The sequence below is a fragment of the Agelaius phoeniceus genome, chromosome 7 (assembly GCF_051311805.1).
Source record: "Agelaius phoeniceus isolate bAgePho1 chromosome 7, bAgePho1.hap1, whole genome shotgun sequence".
NCBI lineage: Eukaryota > Metazoa > Chordata > Aves > Passeriformes > Icteridae > Agelaius > Agelaius phoeniceus.
This window is the reverse complement of record NC_135271.1, coordinates 39,886,686-39,912,768: the sequence shown is the minus strand read 5'-3', so window position 1 is coordinate 39,912,768 and position 26,083 is coordinate 39,886,686. Positions and strand designations below refer to the sequence as shown.

At 44.2% G+C, this 26,083-nt stretch overlaps 1 protein-coding gene across 6 annotated transcripts in view; it reads left to right on the top strand.

Moving 5' to 3' along the window:
* SEMA5B (semaphorin 5B) overlaps positions 1–26,083 on the top strand; it is a 267,685-nt gene that overhangs the window by 217,714 nt on the left and 23,888 nt on the right. For 5 of the 6 annotated variants that reach the window (XM_077181655.1, XM_077181654.1, XM_054636287.2 and 2 more), the window contains 9 exons: positions 8,471–8,588; positions 14,087–14,268; positions 17,275–17,418; positions 18,882–19,029; positions 20,278–20,503; positions 21,146–21,364; positions 23,227–23,397; positions 24,297–24,446; positions 25,351–25,395. In XM_077181655.1, coding sequence (XP_077037770.1) covers positions 8,471–8,588; positions 14,087–14,268; positions 17,275–17,418; positions 18,882–19,029; positions 20,278–20,503; positions 21,146–21,364; positions 23,227–23,397; positions 24,297–24,446; positions 25,351–25,395 — 1,403 coding nt within the window. Of the gene's footprint in view, positions 1–8,470; positions 8,589–14,086; positions 14,269–17,274; positions 17,419–18,881; positions 19,030–20,277; positions 20,504–21,145; positions 21,365–21,833; positions 23,398–24,296; positions 24,447–25,350; positions 25,396–26,083 lie in introns of those variants that run through there. The other variant, XM_077181657.1, reaches the window with a different exon arrangement.

Here is a 26,083-nt window from a genome sequence, read left to right as displayed (position 1 = left end):
AAAGTCATTACCATCTGATGCCTGCTAGGTGGGCTGTGTGAAATTACTTTCAACACAGTGGCAACTGACAGGAAAGCATGTCGTTTTCTTGGAATATGTTATGTTAGGATGACATCAATGCTATTGTTATACAAACAAGATTAATAACTAAAGCTACCAGCAAGCCCTAGGGCAGATATCCATTGCATCTGTCAATTCTTGCCATTTGCTACTATTTTGTCATAAGATTTGTATTCTAGGCAATGGTCAGATTCAGTAACGTGGCTCCTGATGAAAGATCTGCAGTCTTACTGCTGCTGTGGCTGGTTTTCTTCTTGTATCAAGCTTCAGGCAGAATTTGCAGGGCAAAACACAAATGTGTCCAATATTAATACTGAGTTAATGTATTGCTACAGATGCATCATTAACTTTTTATCAGGAGATGTGCTGTTTTACCTGTTTGGGGAAGAGGAAGTATCTGGAGTCAGAGCAAATTTGGTTTTGCTGGCTTCAGTTTAAAACTGAAGTACATATAAATACATAAAATATGTATGGGTTATCAAAAAATGTAATATTGTACAGTCTGATATCTTCTATCAAAATACCAAGTATTGTAGAACTATTGGAACACTCCAGTCTGCAAGAGGTAAAGCTGCATTTCAAGAATATCTGTTTACTTAAGTGATGTTCTCTTGTTAAAAAGAGGAATGAACATTGTTTGATGGTGTTATTATAATTACATGGGAAGAAGCACTGGAGAATATGTAGCAGAAGCATTTTGCCCCTTATACAGTGTTTAAATATCCCTGCATTAGAAGGCAGATGTGTTTGATCCTCAGGCTGTAATGGATGGTCTAATATTTATTTGACTTTTCCAAGATACATTAATCTACAAAGGCTCTATCCAGTTTAATCTGCATCTTGTTGAGCAGAAAATAATTACCCAGATCTTAACAAAATCCTACTTTCACAAAGGAGCTGCTTGAATATGGATTATTTTGTGCAGACTAGGTGACAACTGTAGGCTATTTTCAGGTTTCTTTATCATCGTTCACACTGCTTTCTAAGTTTTCTGTCTTTGCATTTTTCTTTCCCATCCTATGTTCCCATTTTAGTGTAACTTGTCTTCTTAAACCATCAGCGTCGTGCAGAGGCTACATAAAGCACCTGTCTGCCTCTCATGCAGTGGATTTGCTCTTGCCTAAGCCACCCTTTGCCCGTCTCCACCCACACCACCAAACTCCAGCAGTTTGCTCACAGAGATCTCAGATCTGCAGCCACAGAGCAGAAGCACAGGAGCAGAGCACGTCTTGATGTGACAGCTGCCTCCAGACACTGACTGACACAGGGCAGAGACAGCGAGTAACACTTGAGTGCACTGATCTGCCCAAGCTGCCTTTCCAAAAGGATGCCTGGTCCCCTCTGCCTCTTCCCATATGGCAGCCCTGGGGAGCATGTTTTCTTAAGGCTCAAAAGCCTGCTGAGGCTTGGAAATGGTGGTACTCTGCAACCCCGACAAGCATGCCCTGCATTCAGGAATTCCTTCTGGCTATTCCTTTCATTAGGACTTCAATAGTATCTGAGTTTTCTTGTGGATGAATGATCCTGTCACTGGTAGTCAGAGACCCTCTGTACTTTTGTTTTTATTAGAGGTCAGTTTTGTTTGGCACAGTGACAAGAGTTTCTAAAAGTGTTCATGAAGGAACACTCTTTTTTTTTTTTTACTGATCTGTTTTACTAATGTAAACATAAATCCAGATTTAATCAGAGATGGCATTAATCTTCATGTTTGAATAAATGGAATGTTGTTTTATTTCACAGCTTTAAAAATAAAAATAAATTCCTATCCAATAAAGAAGTCACTGTTGCTAGAAGATGATGGAATGGGATGTCAGAAAGTAAGAAATGGAATAGTTGTGTAGCTTGTGCGGGGCCATAATCTATAAACCTCAATCGATTAAAGTGATATTGAAAATGGTAGGCCAGAAGGTGAACTCTAGCAAGAGTTTCCCTGATGTGGAAAAGAAAATGAGATGAAACTGCCTGAAAATCCTCTGTCTGTGCACTGCTTTTTTTTAATAAGTAACATGTGTTTGACTCATAAATGGACTTCAGTTTTGGAGGTTGCTTTACACCATGGCTTTAATTTATTCATTCAAAACAAATCATGTGCAGAGGAGCAATCACTGATGCTAAGCATGTGTGGGTGATAAATGACACATACCCATTTCAGCTTCTCTGCCTTTGCATCCAATATCGCATGCCAAAATACCAAACCTTGTCTGTCCAGATTAACATCAACTGCACCCCTCACAGTGGTGGTACCTGTGAGCTGCAGTATGCTCTTCCCAAGCAGGGCTCTGCTCCACAAATAGCCCTGTGAATTCCTTATGTAGTATGTGGCTACTGGTCTTGAGGAAAGGGCAGTAACATCTGGCATGGAATATGTTATATTCACCAACTGAAAAATGAAGCTGCTACTTGACCAGCATCTGACTAAAGCAGCTCAGTTCCACTTGGCTTCTCTTCTTATGGGGAAAGATAATGAATTTGTACAGATCACTAACTCATTTCTGCAGCTTGAATTTTTAAAGGTATCAAAATTAGGCGTATTGTTAGAATGTCTGGTGCTTTTTTTTCCCTTTACAATCTTATTTTCTTAAACCACAATCATCCTTTTGATTCTCGTTCTTCTCTTTTCATGCCATCTGGCTTTGGGGAAGACAGAGGTCCGCTCTTCCTTGCACAAGCTATTGAGGTTGTCAGTAATTATGATTTGGTTGGCTGGAAGCTAATATGGTTATTTGTTTAGTTCATCCCCTCTGCAGGTTGCTAGCAATGGGACAGTAAGCTACCCTTGTCAGGAAACAGCCAAACACAGCCTCATGCATACAACTAACTCAGCTGAAACCCCTTTATTGCTTGCAAAGGGCTGTTCCCTCACAGGTAACCATTCTAAGAGTGCAACAAACCAGCGTGGAATTGGAACTCTGAGATCTTATTCCCCAAAAGAGCAAGGGGCACTCCTGTGCTGCCCATGCTCCTGAGATGCTGAGCAAGGATGAAGCTTGCTCAGTGCCTTGCAGGATCAGGGTTATAAATGTTTGCACTGCACCAGTGGATGTGCCTCTGATGGACTGCCTGGTGATGCCCATGGGGTCTAAAGAACCAGGTACAGAGACAGTTCTTGTGTCTCCCTGACAAACAGGACCTTCACTGCAGGTTCCAAGATCAAGAGTGAAAATGCAGAACTGTCTCCTGGTGCAGTGATGGTTTTGTGAGCAAACACAGTTTGGGAAGGAACTTCTCAGCCTTTGAGTCTAGAGCCTTGCCTCTGCACATCATCATGTCCTGCCATTCCATTCCTATTTGCTTTTAGTCATAAAAAAGGAGTGATAAAAAGTTAAATGAAAGAGAGGAAATGAAAACTGGGAGAGTAAGCACAACCTGGCAGATGAAAGGAGCAGAGGTCTTTGTTGTAAATATTTTGAATGAGTTTTGTGGCTCTTGGTACAAAATGGCATTTTTATGTGTCTTCTGTCTGGTAGTAAGAATGGGAAGAGGCTATAGTAATTCTTTCTTTCCTTTGGTCTGTCAAAGCCTAACCTCTTGGGTCTGGTTCCATTGATTTGATGATTCATTTTCAGTCTAAAGTTTTAACTTTCAGGGAAAAATGACCAAAAGATGAGGTTGTCTAGACCCAGAGCAAATTAAAGTGGGAATGAAAAACTTTTTAAATACAGATGTTTAAGTTTTAATGAAGATTCTGAAAGAAGATGTCATTCAGGACATTACGAAAAAATGGATCTTGGGCAGCATTAGCATACTGGAAGCAGAAGCCCTTTTACAGCACATACCATTAGTGAAGGCTCAGCACACTGGCTGTCAAAGACCATATGAAAACTCTTTTGAGTCTTAGGTAAGAGTTTCCATTGACTTTAGTGATGGTGTCCCTGTTGCAGAGTCTTAATCCTTTGTGTTATCCCAGATCACTGCTGTAGAAATGATTGCAACAGCCAACAGCAGGGAGGCTTACAGCTCCCAAACAGCTGGCAGCAGGTGAGCTCTTAGGAGCAAAATCTTATTTTCATGCAAATGACCTTAGTAAGTGAGAATGAGGAACTGGAGAAAAAAAACACCTTGAATAGGAGACACAAATGGAATTGTTTTTCAATTGAACTTTTCAGTGTATGCCTTTATGCCTCACACAAGGCATTTATTGTGAGGCAATGAATTAAAATGAATCACTATTGATAGTAATGCCCTATCAAAATAAATCCAACCTCTTAGATATCTGTCAGGAGGTTCCAAGTCCTAACTGAATGTGAGATTACTAGATGGCCAGAGGGAAACAGGGCATGGGCCATGTGGTGTCATCATCATCATCATCATCTTACTTTCAGAAGCATCTCACTTAGTAGGATTTCATTAACTAAGTCATTAGCAGTAAGAGAGTCAGTGTTAACCTGCTATGCTCAGGTAGTCTTCTGGGATAATGGGTTCCCTCTACCCCTGGGAATTGTGGTGGGAGACAACAGAATAGTGTCTCATTAGTTCCTTGAGTCATTCCCAGCCTGCTACTGAGGAGGCTTAAGTGAAATGTTCCCTTTATGTACAATATAAAACCTGGGCAACTGAGCCAGTGGCAGAAGTCCCATTGCCTTTGAAACATCAGAATTTCATTGTTGTATGTAAACTCCTTTGTATCTTATTTCACAGTATTTACATACTGCCCTGCAAGACTGTGGCCTCTGTGAGATTTTTCAGCAGTATCATAATACAAAATGGTATTTACATGTAAACATTTCAATTTATTTTGTGTTATGAGCACAGGGAAATGCTGTGATATCTTTGCATTTTCCACACCATGGTGCCTGATCTACTAAGAATGACAGTGTACTTCTGAAACATTTTGATTTGGGTATGCATGTGTGCTTGCATATATTTGTCTTTTGGTATGTGTTTGCTGATGTGGTTTTACCTTTTAATGACATAAACAGGGATGTATATATATTCCAAAGATACTGTAAGGATATAAATTAGGATGGCTTTTGAAGTGTTCACTGGAAGTATTTGCCAGAAATGTCATTTTCTTGCGTTACATACATTGTAATGCTTTTCCTGCCTAAAAAGGGGAAAAAATGGGCAAAATTTTGCCTAAGTAGATAAATTTCTCCTCACCCCTAAGTGTATCGCTGTCAGCTGATATAACAGGTTTCTCACCAGAGCTGAGGCAGATGAGTGTGCTCTGAGTCCTGAAGGGAGGCAGACAGCATAGCTATTTTGTTTTTAGATTTCAAATGATTTTAAAGGCCTGCCATGAGATGAGAAGTCCCAGGCTGTGATGGTTGTTAAATTACAGAGTGTGTGTTCTGACAGCCCAGCAGAGCCCAGGCTGGGTACAGGAACTCGTTACACCCCAGATGCAGCACACAGGGCTGGCTGCAGCTCCCAGCCAACAGGTGCCATGCCAGCATTTCCCAGTGCCCATCACCATGGCCTGCCATGCCAGCATTTCCCAGTGCCCATCACCAGGGTCTACCATGCCAGCATTTCCCAGTGCCCATCACCATGGCCTGCCATGCCAGCATTTCCCAGTGCCCATCACCATGGCGTGCCATGCCAGCATTTCCCAGTGCCCATCACCAGGGTCTGCCATCCCAGCATTTCCCAGTGCCCATCACCATGGCCTGCCATGCCAGCATTTCCCAGTGCCCATCACCAGGGTCTGCCATCCCAGCATTTCCCAGTGCCCATCACCATGGCCTGCCATGCCAGCATTTCCCAGTGCCCATCACCAGGGTCTGCCATGCCAGCATTTCCCAGTGCCCATCACCAGGGTCTGCCATGCCAGCATTTCCCAGTGCCCATCACCAGGGTCTGCCATCCCAGCATTTCCCAGTGCCCATCACCATGGCCTGCCATGCCAGCATTTCCCAGTGCCCATCACCAGGGTCTGCCATGCCAGCATTTCCCAGTGCCCATCACCAGGGTCTGCCATGCCAGCATTTCCCAGTGCCCATCACCAGGGTCTGCCATCCCAGCATTTCCCAGTGCCCATCACCAGGGTCTGCCATGCCAGCATTTCCCAGTGCCCATCACCAGGGTCTGCCATGCCAGCATTTCCCAGTGCCCATCACCAGGGTCTGCCATGCCAGCATTTCCCAGTGCCCATCCCCAGGCCCCTGGCAGCCATGCAGCTCGGTTGCTGATGGCAGTCAGCTGGGGGTCACGGCAGTGGCAGGGGAGTGCAGGCTGTGATTCAGTGAAAGCTCTGTGAGGGATCCAGAGCTGGCTGCTCCCAGCCAAGAGCAGCCCATTAGCTCCATGACATACATTATGGCAGTGCCAGCAGAGTGGTCAGTGCCTAGCTGGGCTATGCTGCAGCCTGCAGAGTGGCTGAGGGCTGCAGCACAGAACATATGGAGATTATTTCCTGAATTTATGCAGCACATGTTTTCCTATAAATTAAATTCAGAGAAAATGTGTATCATAATAGGGTGATGCTCGCAACAGCCTTCCCCGTTATGAATTACAATGACCTCTCTCAACTCGCTGGGTGCCCAGTGAAATGGCTTCATGCAATTGGGAACAATAGTGTATGTGGTGTCAGGGTCTGAACAATAGTGGATGTGGTGTCAGGGTCTGAAAGCCTGACCAAAAGGCTCTCTGAAGAAAAGCAGGACCTTCCCCCCCGCCCCCCCACCCTCCACTGCTTCTCTTTTTCTACCTTTTAGAAACTGCCCTGTTTCCTCCTGAGGTGCCAAGTTGTCACCTCAGAGTGTGGGCAGATGCCCCAGGATGTGCTCAGTGTTGAACTGGGTGCTGTCCTTGTTGAGGGGCTGCTGTACAGCAAAGGCAGCTCTGGATATGGCAGCAGCCCCCCTTGGTGGGTGAGGGTGGTGTGGGTTGCCAAAACAGCAGGACAGGGGTCTTTAGCCAAAGTAATGAGCAAAGCAGCATGTGTCCCTTCTGTGTCCTTAGACTGAGGATCCCAAGACATTTTCTAGGTAAATATTTGATGTTCTGTTGCCTGGGGCTGGGGTAAAATCATCTTTGCCTTTCCTTGGGTGTGCTGAAGCAACTGAAGGAAAAATACAGTAGAGACAGTCATTGTAACTATCTTCCTAAGCATGAAAAAGAAGTTTTGTTCCTTACAACTCTGTGTGTGAAACCTTTAGCAGAGGAAATGTAGGATCGGAGCAAACTGGAAACTCATAATTAAAATATAAATGTGTCTGTGTATAGATATATATAAAGCAATGGGTACCAGACATCAAAGCAATCTGGGGTTTGCTTTGGGACAAATCACTGTGGAGTCAGTACAGACTAATAGAGTGTTCTCAGCTGTGTGTGAGGGACTTGCTTTTTCATTTGCAGCTGATTACAGGCTAATAGGATTTCAAAGATTTCTGGGAGGGAACAGTTCACATCTCATTGCATTTGGGGGGGGGTTTGATGTTTCGTTAATCATACTGATACCTTGCCTTAGATTACATTTTATTACTCTCCTGTTTAGCTTCTCAAACTGAATCTTTCCCCTGGTCCCTTGCTGCTGTCTAATTGTCAGTTTTCAAGTCATTTGGGATTTTTTGAAAGATCTTATCGGCCTTTTGTGTGACGAAGAGAATGGATCATAGGGATTAAAAATAGTGTTGTGAATATTTTTAGGTTTAGTCCTCTCTTTGTCTTTCACTAATACATGCATGATGTGACTTGTACCTTTATATTTTCTTAATGAAAATTAACAATTTGAAAGCAACTCATGGGAACAACCAATACAGCTGAATTTTATTGGTACAGACTACTTCTGTGACTGATCTTCACTGTTAAGTGACAGTAATAGCCCTAGATATTTTTGTTTAGCAGCTCACATGTTGGGAACACACACTTAGCCTGTAAATATGGATTCAGGAGGAAAATGAATACAGCAGTGTTCAAAGCAGCCAAAAGCTTAGAAATAATGTTCTGCTGTGACTTTTCCAAACTGACATCTTGATGCTGGGATTATAAATGAAACCATTGTTCCAGCAAAGACCAAGACTAATAGAAAGCCTTTATTACCAGTCCATTGGCTAATTCTGCTTGTCTAACCCCTTCGGATGGACACAGTGTCAGAAAACATAGTCACAGAGGTCGCTTTGTGTGAGATTTGGCCTGCTGTGTGATTACATGGGGCTCAAAGATATCTCAATGACAAGTGTTCTTTGACTAAAATTTGTAAAGTCATTTTCTTTCCCTAGGCCTTGGAGAAGAGTGAAGTGATTTTTAATCTACAGCTTCTATGAGTGATATTTGCTTTGTGTCCTATCACCCTCCTATCCATTTTTCCCCCCCTTCCAAGCAGGTAAACCTCTGCTTAAAGAAATTGTTTCTTCTGCTGAGCCTCAGTGCGGTTGACAGCTGTCACATACAAGGACTATACTTGAATACATGTCTTTGGAGCTAGACAGTCTTAAAGGGCTTTAATCTTTTGTCTTTGCACATGCAGGGAATGCCTGGGAGCCAGAGACCCTTACTGTGGCTGGGATAGCAAGCAGAAGCGATGCACCACCATTGAGGACAGCTCCAACATGAGCCTCTGGACCCAAAATATTACTGAGTGCCCAGTAAGTGGAAGCAGTGGAAGCATTTTATATATACTGATGTGTGTATGTGTAGAAGGGAGAAGGGAAGGGGGGTGTGTGGCAGCCTGAAGAGGTCTGGCTGTTCTAATTTGACTCCAGCAGACCTGAGACCAAATCTACATGATATTGCAAAGAGATGGCCTTTTTTCCTGGTTCTGGTCTCCAAGAGATGCAAATAGAAAATAACTGCCTCTTCTTGAATCAGTTTGAGTTGCCTCTCCAGCTCCCTTCCCAGCCACCCACCCTTCTCTGATGACAATATCCAGTTCCTGGCTGTGATCCCCAGAAGCTGTCTGGCTGAGTATAATTCCTGCTGCTTGAACTGTACCTCCAAGATGGCTGGGAATGAAAAAGCAGTCTTGTTAAATAAATTGAGGGTGGAGGAGAAATTGTCATTAATGCTCATTGTTATTATCTAACGTCAATTAGCATGTTAATACTGCTAAGTCCAGTAGATAGGGAGAGAGGACTGGATGGGTTATATCTTCAGTACGCTATTTCTGTCTGGAGGTGCTGGGATGTTTATTCCCCTTATCTTCCTTACTCGGAAGATATTTTCACAGGAAATATTAGTCATTACTTCAATCCATCCTCAGCTTGGCAGGCTTGAGTTTTTCACTGCTAGATTCAGAGGCTTGTGTGTTTATAACCCTCCTGTGCTGAACTGGGATGCAGTGCTTCTTGATTGCCCATGCTGTTATCTCATCCTGCTTAATGCCTGTGTCTGTTGATAGGTGTGTGAGGTGTTAATCCTCTAGTTTGAACATGTCTGCTGTGGTGCACACTAGGGAACAAACTACTCCAGGTCATTGTTTCAAGGTCATAAAAATCCAGCACAGAATATTCAGGAGCTTTGACTGCTCTTGGGGTGCATTTTACATTTGTTTTAAAATTCCATTGTGTCTATTTTCTGTGTAGATGCTCCTATTCTGTTACATATGTCAGCCTTGTGCTCTTTGACTGACAGGCTGCCAAGCTGTTTAAAATCCACATGCAAGTGCTTCCTTTTCCTTTAACCCCTGCCACTCACTGGAATGAATTCACACTGACATGGAGTGGGATGGCTCATTTAAACACCTGCATCAGCAATATACAAGTATTTCCTTCTATTCAGTGCAGGACAAAGGTCATGGACAACAGAAGCAAGGGCCTAGAACAGCATGTGCAGATGAGCACTGAAAGGGAAGGGGAATGTAGTGACCCAATGCCAAACTTCATTCCTGCAAAAGACCTGTCTGTGAGTTTAGTTGGATGAGTTACTCTCATAAGAAGTCCTGGCTTTTCCCACCCTACTTTTCTGGGCTGAGCACCAGGCACTCAGCTGTGCTGGTACAGCTGTATGTGAGATCACAGTCAAGTGTGAAATGGTGTAGATTAAAAGCACCCCTCCCAAATAAACTTTTCCTAACCCAGCTAATGTCAGTGAGTTCTTCTGCAGCCTAGCCCACAAACAGATGTCCTGGCACAGCTGAGAGACTGGCATTCAGCAACTTTTAAAGCCAGAACTGGCATATTATTGAATTATATCCTACATGGGCCAGGCATTTGTATGAGTCAACCACAACACTGACACAACTTGACTGCTGCTCTTGTGCAAACAGACTTGTTCAGAGCTAGTCTGAACATCTTTGTACAGAACTACTTTGTGCCACAGATCCCCACTCTCCAGCTTTAATATTAAGGGACTTTAGATAGAGGCTTAATCATGCAGTGTTAACATAATACATGGGGTAATGGTTACTGTATGGTATTACTAGATAACATCCAGAATCTCCTAAGGGTTACTGAGATTGCAGTCTCAACCATTTTAACATTAAGAAATGGTAGCACACAAATTCCACAAGCTAAACTGCTCTTCCATGTATGTGCCCATAGTTTACCAGGGAGTCCTGATACAGGATTGTACCTGCTTTCTTGGGAGAAGGGAGTGAGGTGCGCTTTGATTTCAGAAAAACAGATGCATCCTATTTTGTGGTATCTTACTGATGCCAACATGAGCCACCAGCAGGAAAGGAACTTTAGCTTTAGCTGATAAACTGTTAGTCAAGCTCATGGTGTCACTGTTAAGGGTGGTTGGCAAGTCAGGAATTGAGTATTCCCAGTAAAGTGTACCATCCTCCTTATCCTGAGCCAAACAATGATCTTCCTTCCAGGTTTTCATCCCAGTCCCACTCTGTGTTTCCAGCAAACCCCTATCTTACTCATATTGCATCTGTTCCATGCTACCTCATTTTCTTGCTATCAGTGGCAGTTTCCCCACTCTGTTTTTGGGTGTCTTGTACCCTTCTGTCAATTCATGTGGACTCAGCTGCTCAGAGCTGCAGTGCTCAGGGTGATCCTACTCTGGCCCACACTGAAGCATCTCCTGTGCACAGAAAAGTCTTTGGGTGCTGGGATTAAAATCTATGAATCTCTGAAAACTGAATTTTCCCCATGTCCTAATGATTTTATACTCTGAACAGTTTTGAATGGCTTTTCATGGGAATTGCAAAAAGGTGTTACAAGGACATGAAGTTCAGTTCCTTGCTCTGAACACTAGTTTGTTTCAAGGAAAATATTGCAACTTATGGACAGCATTTTCCTCTAAATTTGATTTTATAAATGGCTTAAGCAGTTTGACTGAAACTTTGCAAGAATTTTCAGCTTTCATCAAACAGCTAACGTGGCAACTTCCAGATTAAGTAATTAAAGCTTGGCAAAATTATGAGCAGTTGATATCTGAATCCGAGATAAAGAATAGATGAATTGAAAGAACAAGGAATGCTTCCAGTCTTACCTGTAATATCAGAATAAACATGGAAAATATCCTGGTAGCAGAGATTAGGAGTGGTCAGTCTGAATTTTTAGATCCTGCACTTGAGCTTTTAGATTCTACAAGGAAGAAAGAAAAATATTAGGCCTTTGGTGTGAGTATGGCAGTTTATAAAAGACAAGAATTCCAGAAATGGCAATATTGTCAGGTGAGAGAAGGGCATTTGATCAGATGTGTTTTTATAGATGTCCTCTCTGCCTGATGGTCTTCAAAGGATTTGCCTTGTAAAGGTATTCCTGAAAAAGATCAGTGCATATGGGTTTTTATCCCACTTCCTAAGTTTACTCTTTTGAAGATATTTTTGTGGATTTAAAGATAGAATGATAATCCATATGTAATTTCTTAAGTATAAACTTCCCACACTCACAGTGTGACATGTTTATAAATCTCAGCATTTTGGTTATGGTTGCTTATTTGTTTAATTTTTGGGTTGTTTCCCAGTATCACTTATGAGCCAATGATTATTTGCTAGCTTTTTTTTTTTAATTGATGCCATGGGCCACATCATCCCATTGATTTCAGAACAGAACTCCCTGCTGGAATCGGCAAGGCTTTCTGGCTCAAAAATGAATAGAAATGATCCAATACTTGGATTATGACTTTTCTAAGGCAGGAGGAAAAATGAGATAAAAATCTAGTATTAAATACCTCAAAGTACTTATTTTGATTCCCCCCCTCCAACCTCTAGAAACCCAACTGTATTGATTTTTAAACAATGTTTAAAACAGCAAATTCAACAACAACAAAGCTCAGTGATCTCCTCTGTGGGCATCTTGCCTTGTAACCTTCAGCCCAGAGCAAATTTTTACAACTACATGATAATCTATTGCAAACAAAGGCTTACAGCAGATGCCTGAAACCCCCAGCTGGAGCCTGAGGAGTGCAGTATCAGATCTAAATTGCTTCCATGCCACTGCTGCATATTTTTGATGCTGCTGTAGATGGGTGAGAGGCGAAGATGACAACCCACCAGAGGTACATTCGGAGTGTTTAACGTAGTGCCAATCTTGGAGAATTAGCACAGAGCAGCATGTTTCAGAGGATGAATGCTGGAAAGCACTCTTCCCATGGCTGTGGTTAGCTCCCTGCATGGCTGCTGAGCAGGCTCACAGCCCCTCCGTGCCTTGGTTTACTTGTCTGTAAAGCAGGGACAATCATTCCCCCCTGAGGCAGCCCAGGGGACTGATCCTGCTGGCAGCAGGGCTCAGTGGAGCATGGCACTGTGGGGTTTGTCAGGGTAGCTGGCTCAGATCTGGGGCCAGGGCTGCTTGCCAGGGGCCCAGCCTCTTCCTGCCTTCACCCTTCATTGTGTGAAACACTGAGACCAAATCCAGTTTTGCCTTTGCCAGAGGCTTTACCAAAGCTGCTGAGAACCCCACCACCGCATGGGTCACCCCACAGGCATGGGCTGCTTGCAGGCAGCCACCATCTGTACCATCTGCCTGCAAGGCCTGGCACTTTGGGATGGGGCATGGGGTGGGGAGCATGGACGGAGCCAGCAGGGCAGAAGTGCATCATGGTGCTATGCTCTTACAAGGGGGTATCTGTAGGCAGGCAGGGCCAGCACCAATCCCTTTCTGCATCTTGTTTCTCAAGTCAGTAGCACAGGGGATGCCAGGACAGGGGTGCTCAGGGAAGGTTTCAAGACATGGTCTTGGGCTGCAGGATTTTGCAGTAGTGGTGGAGTGGGCACAAGAAGGCAGTAGTGGCCAGGAGGGATTCCAGGAGAAGCAAGTAGCTCACATCCTCTCCAGACAGCCTTGGGGGCAAGCAACCCCAAGGGCCCCAGCAATCTGGTCTCCAAGCCCTCAGCTTAAGGCTCCCCTAGAAGCACTGGTTAAGCAAATGGAGAGCAAACTCTGACACCCTCTCTACTGGAGAGTTGTCACCAGCCCTGAAACAGTTCTGTTTCTCATGCTCTTGGTCTGCCAGCACTACTGTATTTTTCCCTCACTACAGCATGCAGGAAGCTGTCAAGTCCCAGACTGTTCAGAGCTGTGCAGGCATGAAGCAAAGGGCAGAGGGAACAGATAGCAGGATGGTCTGGTCTATAAATTGTCTTGAGATGAATTCTTAACTCTGTAGGTGACTATGTGACCCTCAGCATTAATGCTAGTCACCATCATGTCCACTTTTTGTTCTTCAGCCGTTTAGGCTGTGCCTCAGTTTAGAAAGGGAAACAGTTTTTACTGCAGGTTTGGGCAGCGCCAACTCAGTGAGGCCTCTCAGCTGGTCACTATGGTTATAGGAACACTAACTTGGAAAATACTCTGCAGGAAGCCCTGCAGAGGCTGGAATATGATGGAGTGGGGTCAGTCAGTACTGGCCACAGTGTTGCTTGAAAGGCTGAATCTGTGCAGTGTGGAACAGGGAGCGTGGTGTTTGTGTGGTGTGGCAGATGGATGTTGCTCCTGGTGTAGTGCTGGCTGGGTCGGCTCGGTGCCTGTGTGCACATGTTAGGTATGCAGCATGGAATTTGGAGGGTAAATATTGATGTGGCATTGTCTGAAAACAACCCTCTGTTTTGAATCCTGCTCGCAAGCACAGACAGCTCCCATCTAAGATGCATCCTAATCCCCCCGGCAGCTTTGTTTGGCATTTCTATTGTGGGCCTCTCTCCAGAAATGTAAACTTGCTATTAATGACTTTTTTTTTCTCTTAAAATTAGGTGAAAAACCTGACAACAAATGGAAGACTGGGGCCTTGGTCCCCATGGCAACTGTGTGAGCACTCAGATGGGGACAGTACAGGCTCCTGTATGTGTAGGTCACGTTCATGTGACAGCCCTCGTCCTCGCTGTGGAGGTCGCAGCTGTGAAGGGGCCAGGATTGAGGTCGCAAATTGTTCAAGGTACCTCAGCATCTTTGTGCTTCTCAAGAGAGCAAGAGTTGTGTGTGTGCACAGCTTAGCTCCTTCCTTGTGACCATGTCATTGTATCCCAGCCAGCGTGAGGTGTGTGAGGTCCAGCTTGAAGTTAGTGGAAAATGTAGAAGCCCAAGCGCTCTGAGCGAAGGGCCCTCAGGCAAAGATCTTTGGAAACCCCAAATTACTGTACACTATACTGTGCCTTGGTTTCCTTCAGCTGTAAAGTGAGTAGTCACCCATCAGGAGGAGGTGAGTAAGGCAGAGGTAGTTGTCAGCCAGCTGAACAGCAGACTAAAAAAATCAACAAGCCCATAACTTTTCAGAGTTTGGGTTCCAAGGCCACTTTGCCAAAACCAAGCAGAGCTCCTCCAGAGCAACACTTGTAAGGACAGGGCTGAGCCTAGCTCCAGGCAGGGCTTGTTTGCCTTGTTCTGTGAGTCTGTGACCTGTCTGCAGCACAGGCTGTCTGCTGTGCAGGTGAGAGCAGCTCCTCATCCTCTGGCTCATCTTCTGGCAGCCAGCAGGTGCGGGAGGTGACTGCCAGGATGGTGCTGGAGCAGCACAGGCAGCTCAGCTGGGGCCAAAGCACTGCCTGCCCACAGGAGCCTGAAGCTCAGCTCTGGCAGTATGGAAGCTAAATGTCCTCCTGGAGAGTGCCCAAACATAGCCATGGTGTTTGTGTCTGTGGTGCCCCACCACCCTCAGACCAGATCACGTCATGACTCAAGGGAGGATGATGCAGTAGTGTAAGCACTATTTAATCAGGGTGGGGGCAGACAGGATTTTGGTAAATATTGGGTCAATATAGTTTTTATCTACTTTATCTCCTCCATAAACATTCATTCCATTAAGGACAGCTGCCTCTTGACTCATCCCTGAAGATCAGTGCTGACCTTGGCACCAAAAATTCAGCAACACTCATGTTTTAATTGGCATTTTCCCTTCCAGTTATGAGCTGTGTTGCCCAAAAGGTGTGCAGTCATTCCTACCCCTGTGCTGCCACTGTGGGCTGAGCAAAGCCTTTCCCAAGCAGGCTTTTTCTGTCAGTGGCAAATGGAAAACATGCCAGTGGGATGGATTTCTCAGCACTGCTCTGATGCCTCTTAAGGCAGGAACAGCTTCTAAGAAGGGGATGAAAAACAGATTATTCAATCTTAAGACATACAAAAACAGCATGGTTTGAAAAATAGGGACATCTGGTCATCTTACATCCGCTTCAGCCCTCAAATTTCCTTTAATTGACTTCATATGGCATTGAGATTTCTTTCTGCAAAGAGGGAGTAGGATGTTTAAAGATGAGTTCTATTAAAAAGCTGGAGATATGAAAGTGGAAGGTATCTTTATTTCTGTTAAAAATCCTGAAACACAAATGGATGTTGAGAATTATTGGGGTTTTGAGGATTTCTTTAGTAGAAGTTACTTGCCCTTTTTGCAGCAGTAACAGCAACCTTCCATTTGATTTTTTTTTTCATGATTTTACATATAATGATTCTTTTGGGTTAAAGAGTGGGGAGGTAGTAGGTAGTTTAAAACATGGCAGAATAATATGGAATAGTAGGATTTTTATATGAGTGGATTTCTTGTTCTTTGACCTTGTTTGTGGTGGGTGAGGGGAAGGGAGAGAGGGAGAAGGATGAGAGAACAAGAAGAGGAGGGGGAAAAGATCTAACAGGGTTCTGAAATAAAGCTGCCAAGAACAGGCAAGAGTTGATAAAAAATACAAAAACTGTGAAGGGCAATGTGGGTTTTAACTTTCATCCTCTGCCCTGATTGGTGCTATGCCAGAAAATACTTCTTGCCAGCAGTGTTATTAGTTCAGTAAATGCTTTGAAAATTAACATCTGTTTTCAAGCTTAGCTTTCAAGAGTCAGAGAGCACCTGAGTTGTTTTTTGAGTAGGTTTTTTAGAAAGGTTTTTCTTTATAAAAAAACACACCCAGGGAAAGATATTTTTTGGCTTAAGGCACTGAAGTGTCAAGATTAGGCAGTTTTATAAGAATGAGCATTACCACTGGCTTCATATGAAATGAAACCTGCCGCACAGAATGGATGAGATATGGTTCCTTCTCTCCTGCTTCAAGGTCCAGTGCTGCCAAATCAGAGGAAGGTGAGCTTTAATAGATGCAAGATTTTAAAGATGAAAATGTTGGCCTCTGTGTAAGCACATGTTTAGGCACCTGCACGTGCTCAGCCTCTCACAGGAGCTTTGCCAATGTCTCCAGCGCTGAGGTGTGAACTAGGCAGTTTTACATCACACTGGCTTCAGGCTGTGTTACCACTGTTCAGCAGAGATGTGATCGCTCATTAAACCATGAAACTTGATCCTGCCTCTGAGCTCTTAATTGCCTCTGGTTTCTACAGATTTAAGGTCACACTACAGTGACGTCTGCAGGCGGCCATGAAAGCTAGAGGCAATTATTGTTATTTTTAATGAAATTTGAGATTTCCACTTAATAGGATTCAATGCTGAAGGCTTTAGGAAAACACAAGATATTATGAGGTTTGTGATAAAAACATGGGAGCTGGCAGTGGTGTTGCTGTAAAAGATTTAAAGCATCAGTACCTACTGAATTACCAGAGGGTAGGTTTTTTACATCCTTCAGCACAACTGGCATTCGTGATCCTTAAAACCAGAACTCTTTGTGCAGAAGAGTTTGGAACATACAACTTTGGGATAAGCCAGTAGGTCAGAAGAGCAGGGTTATGATACATGGGGAAGATGATGGGGAATAGTCAATGAAAATTACACTAACCACACTATCACCCAGTAAATCCTAGGAGACATTTTCAAAATTATTCAGCATTGGCTTAGTTGTCTTCCTTTACAATTCTTAGAGACTTCAAAGGAGGAAAGTTAGGCCACTGCTAGGTACTTTTGAAGCTCCCTTTTAAAAAACTCCTCCAATACAAAGACTGGTTGAAATGAATGATCTATTCTACCATGAGTTCAACACTTTTCCCATAGTGTGTTCTCTCTCACCCTTTTTGCTAGAAATGGCGCTTGGACGCCGTGGTCTTCCTGGGCCCCATGCAGCACCTCCTGTGGGATCGGCTTCCAGGTCCGGCAGCGCTCCTGCAGCAATCCCGCTCCACGGTATGGGGGCAGGGTCTGCGTTGGACAGAGCAGGGAGGAAAGGTAAGGGCTGTCCATGATGGTGTGTGTTCATTCCTGGGGCTGTAGTGGTGCTGGGAAGGCACATTGAGGCTGTTGGGCTCAAAGTGCAGAGCGGAAGCAGTCCTGGAGCATGGGAGGGATGCGGCTGTGTACGTGCATGGACACCCTCTTTCCGTGAGCCTGTGAACATCAGACACTTCAGAGCTGCCCTCACTCCCAAGCAGGACCCTTCAGACCTCTGCAAGTATTCCTGTCCCAGACAGAGGGCTGACCTCCTCCCCAAAGGCTGAAGCTGTGCCTGCTGTTGGCACTGTAGAGTTTATGGACACAGTTACTCCGCTCTGATCCATCCCTGGAGTGGCAGCTGAGTATGTGCAGCTCACTGCCAGTTGCACCATTTCCAAATCTCTATTACTTGTGCTGATGCTCTAAAAGCAGTTCAAGGCAAAATAAGCTTAACTCACAGATTCAGGCTTGAGTTTTTGCAGGGTATGGTATCAGAAAAACATCTTTTTCCCCCTCTAAACTATGAAAATTTCACACAAAATTACTAAAAACCTAGAACTTTCTGAACCTACAGAGCCATCTGCACTATAACCCTTCTTCAAGCTTGGCCCCTCATGAAATACATGCTTCAAGGCATCCCAACTTCCTTCCAGGCCTGACATTTCATTAAAGGTCACCTGTACTTGGCAATAGGCTGTTGCTTGTCCCTTGAGTGGTCACTAAGACATATGTCTCTGCATTTCTCAGAATAAAAAGAGCAATTCATTTAACTTCCATGTTTCAAGACATTTTAATGTTTGGTTTGATTTGTGTCCATTCACAATAGTCCTTTTTGGGTTTAAAGACTAGACTACCTCTGAGTCAGTTGCAGTTCTATCTGATTAAATTTGAAAACAATATTGATTAAAAAGATGAACAAAATCACAGTTACTTTTGACACAGAACATGAAATAGCATTCACTTAGGGCCTGCCTTTAGATGCACATAGGATCCAGTTGCAAACTCTAGCTTGTTAGGGCTGAGGCAGCAGTAAAAGCCAGATTGTGTAAAAAGAAGATTGTGAGGTGTTTAGTACCTGCTATTAGTGACAGATCACTGTTGAGTTGTCTTCCTACCAGTCATCCCATTTAGAATATTTGCTATCCACTGTCTCTTTGTGACACTTGGGCATCAGTTTATGAGCTCTTTTGTGGACTCAGTGTTTGTGGAAAAGTTTTGAGACAGAGCACTTCAGAAAACCTGATCTCAGCCATTTACTCCAATGAGCTCAGCCTGATTAACCATTCCCATTTGGAACAAAGGCTACATTCCTCTCCATGGACAGGAATATTGCTAATCTGATGTTGTGTCAGCCACTGCTGGCTCTGTGCATGCATCAGTTGTGCCCAAATGCAGTGTGCAGTCTTGCATCCCACACCGTTTCCTCCCTTGGATGTGCTGACATGGAGTTTTTTAAGCAATGCACTTTCTTCTTTCAGATTCTGTAATGAGAACAATCCATGTCCATTACCGATTTTTTGGTCTTCCTGGGGACCCTGGAATAAATGTAGCGTGAATTGCGGTGGAGGGATTCATTCAAGGCAGAGGTCCTGTGAAAATGGAAACACATGTCCAGGCTGTGCTGTGGTATGTATTATTTACTGACATTGCATGAGGGGCACCTATTGACAGTAGCATTGGGGAATGTGGTATTTAGCTTCTCTCTCCATTGTGGTTTTATTTCTCAAGCAAAAGGAAAATGCTATCCTCAGTTTTTTTCTGCAGAGGATGCTGAAATGAACTTGAAAACAGAGGGGTGGCAGATTTAGGGACAAACTTGTGTACAATGCTCTTCCTTAGGCCTCTGTAGGCTGATATCAAGTCCTTTACCTGAAAGCTCTAGACACGTTCTTTTCTTCTGTCCCACTCCCAAGGATGATCCTGTTGAGTCAAGGAGGCCACACAAACATCAAAAATGAGTTGCACTGTCACACTTGAGTAAACTACAGGTCCAACAGCCCATTTGCTCTCTTTACTTTCCCATTGCTGTTCCGACAGCTGTTTCATGCAGCCATTTTAATTGGTTGTGTGGGGCTTCATTTTGGTGTAAGCAAGTTTGATCTGGAACCTCCCATTTCTTACCAAGATATTTGGCATTTACAGTAGAATCATGAAGTCCTGAAGCATTACATTTCTTCCCCTCTACCAGAAGAAGGTTGTTTATTTAGATAATTTAAATCAAGAACACAAATGTTTCTCGCTGGAATTCTTCCCATTAGTGATGAGAATTGTAAAACCCTCGAATCTCCCCATTCCCAGCCAGCCAGAATGCTGTCTGTGCTCAATGGCTGCTCTAGACCAAGGATGGCAAATGGTTCATAACCTTCACTAGAGAGTTTGAAAAGCCAACCAAACAAAAATAGCTGTAAAATATCTACTCTAAACCCTACTATTAAAAAAAAAATTATAAACTTTCAAGGAATAGACCTTACTGACATTTTGTCCTCCTGAGGCTTCTCTAGGCTGACCTGAGAAGAGCATCTCAGGGTCAGAGCAGAAAGCTTGTTTGCTGTTATTATTATCTCTTGCCTGAATTATTCTCCTGCTGATAATGAACCAGGCTGTTGAAGCCCCACAGGACTTTGAGTCAGCAAAGAAACACAAACCTGAGGGAGACATAAAAATAGCAAGCACAGTTTACCCTTGAGGTCCACCTATGTAGCACACTGCCTCCATAATCACCACATTTTGTTCCTGTGAGGTCAGATAAGGTGGATGGGGATTGTTTGAGATCCAGAGAGTACCCCTGTTATTTTCTGAAGTGTAAATAAGCCTCTGCCAGTTAGGCTGCTGCTGTTTAATAAGTAAGGAAGGAGTGATTTTCCTTCTTGGCAGGAATACAAGACCTGCAACCCGGAGAGCTGCCCAGAGGTGCGCAGGAACACCCCCTGGACCCCGTGGATGCCTGTCAACATCACCCAGAACGGGGCCCGCCAGGAGCAGCGCTTCCGCTACACGTGCCGGGCCCAGCTGTCCGACCCCCACGAGCTGCAGTTCGGGAGGAAGAAAACCGAGAGTCGCTTCTGCCCCAACGATGGCTCCGCAGTGTGTGACACTGACTGTACGTCCTGCCAGCTCACAGGGACCGTGGGGCAGGCCTGGGTGGGGTGGTGGAAGGGGGATGCTCTTGGAACAACAAGCCCCTGGCTGTGGCTGCAGTAGTGTCCACATGTACGACTGGTGTCACTGCAGAGTGGTAGGGATGGGGAGTGCCCCGTGACACGGATATACAGACATGAGCTCTGTGCTTATGGCAGTGTATAGATTTGTTCTTGCTCCTGCTAGGCTGCCCCAAAGACAACAGGCGAGTAATGAGGGTGTAAAGAAGAGAAGAGCTGTTCTCAGGACAGCGTGTCTTTTCTTTCTCCCCTTGCACACTGTCACTCAGGTTTTTCCCTGCAGGACTGCTGTGATGCAAGGCAGCATCTTGAGGGCACAGCCTGGACTGCCACAATTTGCTGCCCAGGGAGGTGATTTATCAAGGTTACCAGCAGACTCAGCTTGTATGCGTACGAATTTCTTTTTCTGTCTAGTTTAGCTGTAGCTCTGGGGAAAAAAAAAACCCTCTTGCCAAGGGCTTTCAACAGAAACTATTCTGCACGGCACATAGATCCTGATTTTATTCATGAGCTGAGCCCCTTTTTAAAAGCTCAACAAATGATTAATTTGTGATCTTATGGTATCTTGTTTGTTTTCCTTGAAGCTCTTGTTGATGACCTCCTCAAGACTGGTAAGACCTCTGCACGGATTATCAATGGGGGCTGGTCCTTTTGGGGGGCCTGGTCTTCCTGCTCCAGGGATTGTGAGCTGGGCTTTAGAATCAGGAAGAGAACATGCACAAACCCTGAACCTAAAAATGGTGGCTTGCCCTGTGTGGGGTCAGCGATGGAGTACCAAGACTGCAATCCTCACCCCTGCCCAGGTAACCATGATCATCTTCCTGCATGAAATTCAGAGGTGTTTTCCTAAATCTTAGTAGTAGAGCAACAACAACCACAAAATCAGTATTTCTAAGCTGCCTTCTTTTTTTCTTTTATTTTTAATTTGGGGGACTTTTCCTTATGTTTTTTAAAGTTATTGTAATGACCCACATATGTTATCTTTAGTGCTGACTTAGGTTTCACCTTGGCTCAGAGGGTAACACAGCCACATCCTCTAGAGGAAGTGGTATGGTGGCTTGTAGCAATCCTTTGCTTCAGGAAGGTTTGATGCTCCATCCAGTGGAGGGCATCATGGTGCATCTGCTCCATGATGAGAAGGCAGACTTAATAAATGTGGCTTAATACTGTATAGAGATGCTTGATGTGGTGGTTCTTCTTGTGAACACTTATTTCTTCCCCCTCTCCTGCTTACGTATTGTTCTTGCGATGGGCATCTACTCTTGACATCAGTTACCATTTCCTGCACAGCCAGCAGGGAGTATTCTTGCCTGGTTTCCTGGTTTTCGAGTTTGTCCTCATGTTTATGTTGCACTCCTGGTCCAGAATAGTAGTAATAGACCATTGACAACTGTATTCTCTCTCACTTATCCTTCTCCTTGCTCTGTAATAACTGTCTAAAGTAAATTTAAGTGATCTTTCACAAATTACCTTGCCTCTTTGCAGTTCCAGCAATTATCTACCTCTGGCAATATAGTTTGAGGCCTACACTTGAAAATGCTCTATTATAGTCGTACTATTATGATTCTAAAATTCAATACAAAGATAAAATTCAAATGCAGATATGATCAGAATGTGCAGCAAGAGTATAACAGGAGTGCCAAATATTGCACTCTATGGCCTATAAAAAGGAAATAACTCTAGCACTATAAAGGCAGCTATTAGTACTATTTTGGAAGCTCTCAGTGGCTTTTTCACTAATGTCTGTGCCCCTTTTCTGTGCTGTTTTCTCCCCTCAGACACTCTGATGTTTTACAATCTGTTCTGAGTGCATGATTACTATTTCTCCGTGTCTCCCTCCTTCCCTGCCTCACTCAATGTGTATACACAAATCCTGGGTTTATTTTGCTCTAAGTCATCAGGTTATTATCTTCTGAATTAATGGCATGTGGACCTGCAAACCAGGCAGTTTAGTGGGTGGGGGGTGGGGGATTCAGGGATCTTAAATCCCTCCCTAGTTTTATTATTAAACTCTTATGGGGTTATGCTTAGATCATAGAGTGGTTTGGGTTGAAGGGACCTTTTAAAGGTCACCTAGTTCAGTGCCCTTGCAATGAGCAGGGTCAATAAAGAAAGCCTCTGAGCTGCTGTTTCCTGAAGGTTGGAACTAGAGGACTTGGGCCTCCCACAGAAAGGTGCCATATAAGCTCAACTTCGGTGCTACAGCGCTGTTTTCCCAAGTAAATCTGCTGTTGCTATGAAGTTTCAGGAGACAATATAGTAGTCGTTGTTGTAGTAATGGTAATAATAATAATAATAGTAATAATAATAATAGTAGTAGTAGCAGGAATGTTGTTTTATAAAAAGGAAAGGAAGAGACTGGGGTAGAATGTTTCAGTGAATATTAATGACTACAACAAAGAATAGTTTCTGGTTTTGGCACTTTATGATGCAGAGTCTTTTTCTGCATAGATTTCATTCTGCATCCACAGAGTGAAGTGGATTTGTACCTTCTCTTCATGTGAAGTTCTTGTTGTCAGGCCCAAATGTCCTGGGGTGCAGGAAACTGCTAGCTAGTGTGGGCAGGGTGGATGCGCAAGGTGAGACACTGGGGATCTCCAGCTTTGTCACAGTGAGAGGAGTAACCAATGGCCTCTGCCTTTCTGTGCTTTTCAATATCCTCCAGTGAAAGGCTCGTGGTCTTGCTGGACTCCCTGGTCTCACTGCTCAGCCACCTGTGGGGGTGGGCACTACCAGCGCACGCGGACCTGCACCAACCCAGCTCCGTCCAGCGGGGAGGACATCTGCATTGGGCTGCACACCGAGGAGGCCCTCTGCAACACACACCCCTGCCAAGGTAGCTGCTCCTCATCCCTGCTCCAGCTGGCTTCCAGGCTGGTGGGAGCAAGGCACAGCTGCAAAATGTTTAAAAAACAGATCAGAAACACCACCAGTTACAAGTTTTTTGGTCATTTATTTGATGTCTGTTGAGCCAGAGGATAAGGAGACATCCCAGTATCAACTACAGTGAAACCCCTTCCTCTTTGCGTGCTCACTGGCCCTTGCTCTAGCATTCTGGTGCCAGTCAAGCAAAATTTTGCTAATGGTTGATGCCTTTCAAGTAATGGAAAAAGCAGGAGCTTGGTTCTTCAACGTGGAAGTTGACCTGACAAACAAAAGGAGTCATGAGGCAGCAATCTGTACAATTGCTGAAGGACAGTCCTTCCTTTTTGTTTCACAGACAACAGATCAGCATGTGCTACAACTCAGAGGATAGGGTTTAGACTTGTGCTGGTTTTGAACTACCATTGTGTATTTCTGATCCACTGCAGGCTGACTCCTGTCCTTAGGAACCTCAGCAAAACTCTGTGAGTGCTCTAATTTGTGCCGGCTGCTTGAGGTATCTTTGGGAGGCCATATCAAAGCTTGGAGGTCTTGGTGCAATGTTGCCCCACCCCGCTCCTTGTATGTCTTTGACCAGAGAGCTGATATAGGAGCTTTTGAGACAACTTTGTTCTGTGCAGTGCTCCACCAAGGGTTAGTTTAGTCCACATTAGGAGAACTACAACCTGACAAGTAGGGTGCGATGCTTGCACTGAGAATATTAAATCCACTAAGGGCCCATGGAAAAGATGTGTGAGAGAGGCCCAGGCCAGGATCTGGGATCCTTCAGCAGGGGAGAAGTCTGCTATCTACAAAGCATCCTCTTCCTTCTTGGTGATGCTGTGTGTGTGTTTTCCTGCCCCTGGATTTCAGGTGGCTGGTCAGAGTGGTCAGAGTGGAGCCTGTGCAATGAAGAGGGCATCCAGTACCGCAGCCGCTACTGTGAGGTGCACAGCCCGGACTCTTCCCAGTGCGTCGGAAACAGCACTCAGTACCAGGAGTGCCTGTACAATGAAATTCCTGGTATGTACTGTGTCATCCAGGAGGGCAGGGTGGGCCAGTTCGGGAGAGCAGCTCATGCCTGGACTGTCAAACTAGGCTGAGATTTTCTCTATTAAAAACTGGGCTTGGATGCATCTAGAAAAACAAGGAAATAGATAAACGTTATAAATTCCCTTGTGGCAGGCATGGGATAAATGGCTTTCCCTTAAGCAGCTTAGCATTTCTTTTAAACAGAATTACCTTGATCCATAACGAATAACTAGTGTTGCTTCACCTGAATTGAAGCTTTTAAAATTGTACGGTTTGTCTTAGGCTGGGTTATAAAAATTGTTTCTGTTCTCAGTATGCATATGGGCAACAGAAGGTCGTTGATTTCAGGTATCCAAAAAGCATCCCAAAAGAGATAAGAATTAAGGTGAGGCAGATGCAGAAAATTGGGGTATGAAGGTGGGAGATTAATCCAGGGTCTAACAGAGCAACACTGTTGATGGACAGATGGTCATCAGCATATTCCACCCTGTGCTTTCTGGAAATTGAATCTCTCAGGCAAATATCTGATGTAGGTCTAGACTGAATAATGCCTTTCCACATGTTCTTTTTTTTGGATTACGTTGCACTGACTTAAAAATCTGACATCTCTAGGCAATGGTATTCTTTTTCATGGTTTTTTCAGCTAACATCTTTTCCCTAAATTGAAGAAGCTAAAGAGTGATCAGGTAACGGAACTGGAATTATAAGATCTTTGGAGAGGTTTTGTTGCATGTGTTTCAAACCATGAGCATATAATTCAATCTAGAGAGACTCTCAGCTTGCTGCAGAACACATGAGCACCTTCTTGTGTCTGAAACACAAAGGGTTTAATTACTTGAAGAAATAAAGGGATGGCAAAATTATAACTTTCTCCAATCTTCTTTTCTTTGTTTAGTGATCCTGCCAGCCTCCAGCATCGATGAGAGCACGAACTGTGGAGGTAGGTTACCACTAACTATATATATTATTTTTATCTTAACCTGACTTCTTTTCTCCCTGTGCAGTATCAACCAAACCATTAATCTATGCAGCTCATATCCCACTGATAGCCTTAATTCCACTGGAGTCTTGCTGTCTGAGTCAGACTGGAGGAATGTATCTCATGTCCACTTGTCAGGTCCAAGACTTTTGTTTATTTGGAAGTTTGGGTTGGCCACTGAGGGTCATTAATTACTAGAGAGCAATTGCTTGTGTCTCTCTACCTCCAGGGTAAATGGTTCAGGTGGAAGAAAGGGTTATTCCCCATTCACCACTGTAAGCCTCCAGCTGTTTGGAGGCAGGTGTTTTTAAATAACCCATAAAGATTTCAGTGAACAGAGTCTCTTAAACAGATCCTTTGCTGATATAGGATGAGATTAGAGGTTTATACTTAACCTCCAAGCACTTCCTTTCATTCAAGTTCTCATCTCTCACAGAAACTGTGTCTCCTTTCTACATGTAACATGGAAAGGTCCAGCCATTAGAGTCACTTTTCCACTGCCCTGGGAACCCCTATGATAAAAATGCAGACTGAAGAAAATGGCAGGTTCCTTTAATGTTTTAAAATGCTAGTTTCACACTAATAGCCATGCCAATTCCTGCTAGCGTCACATCCCTGCTTTCCTGAAATCTAGATGATCTTCAGGCTG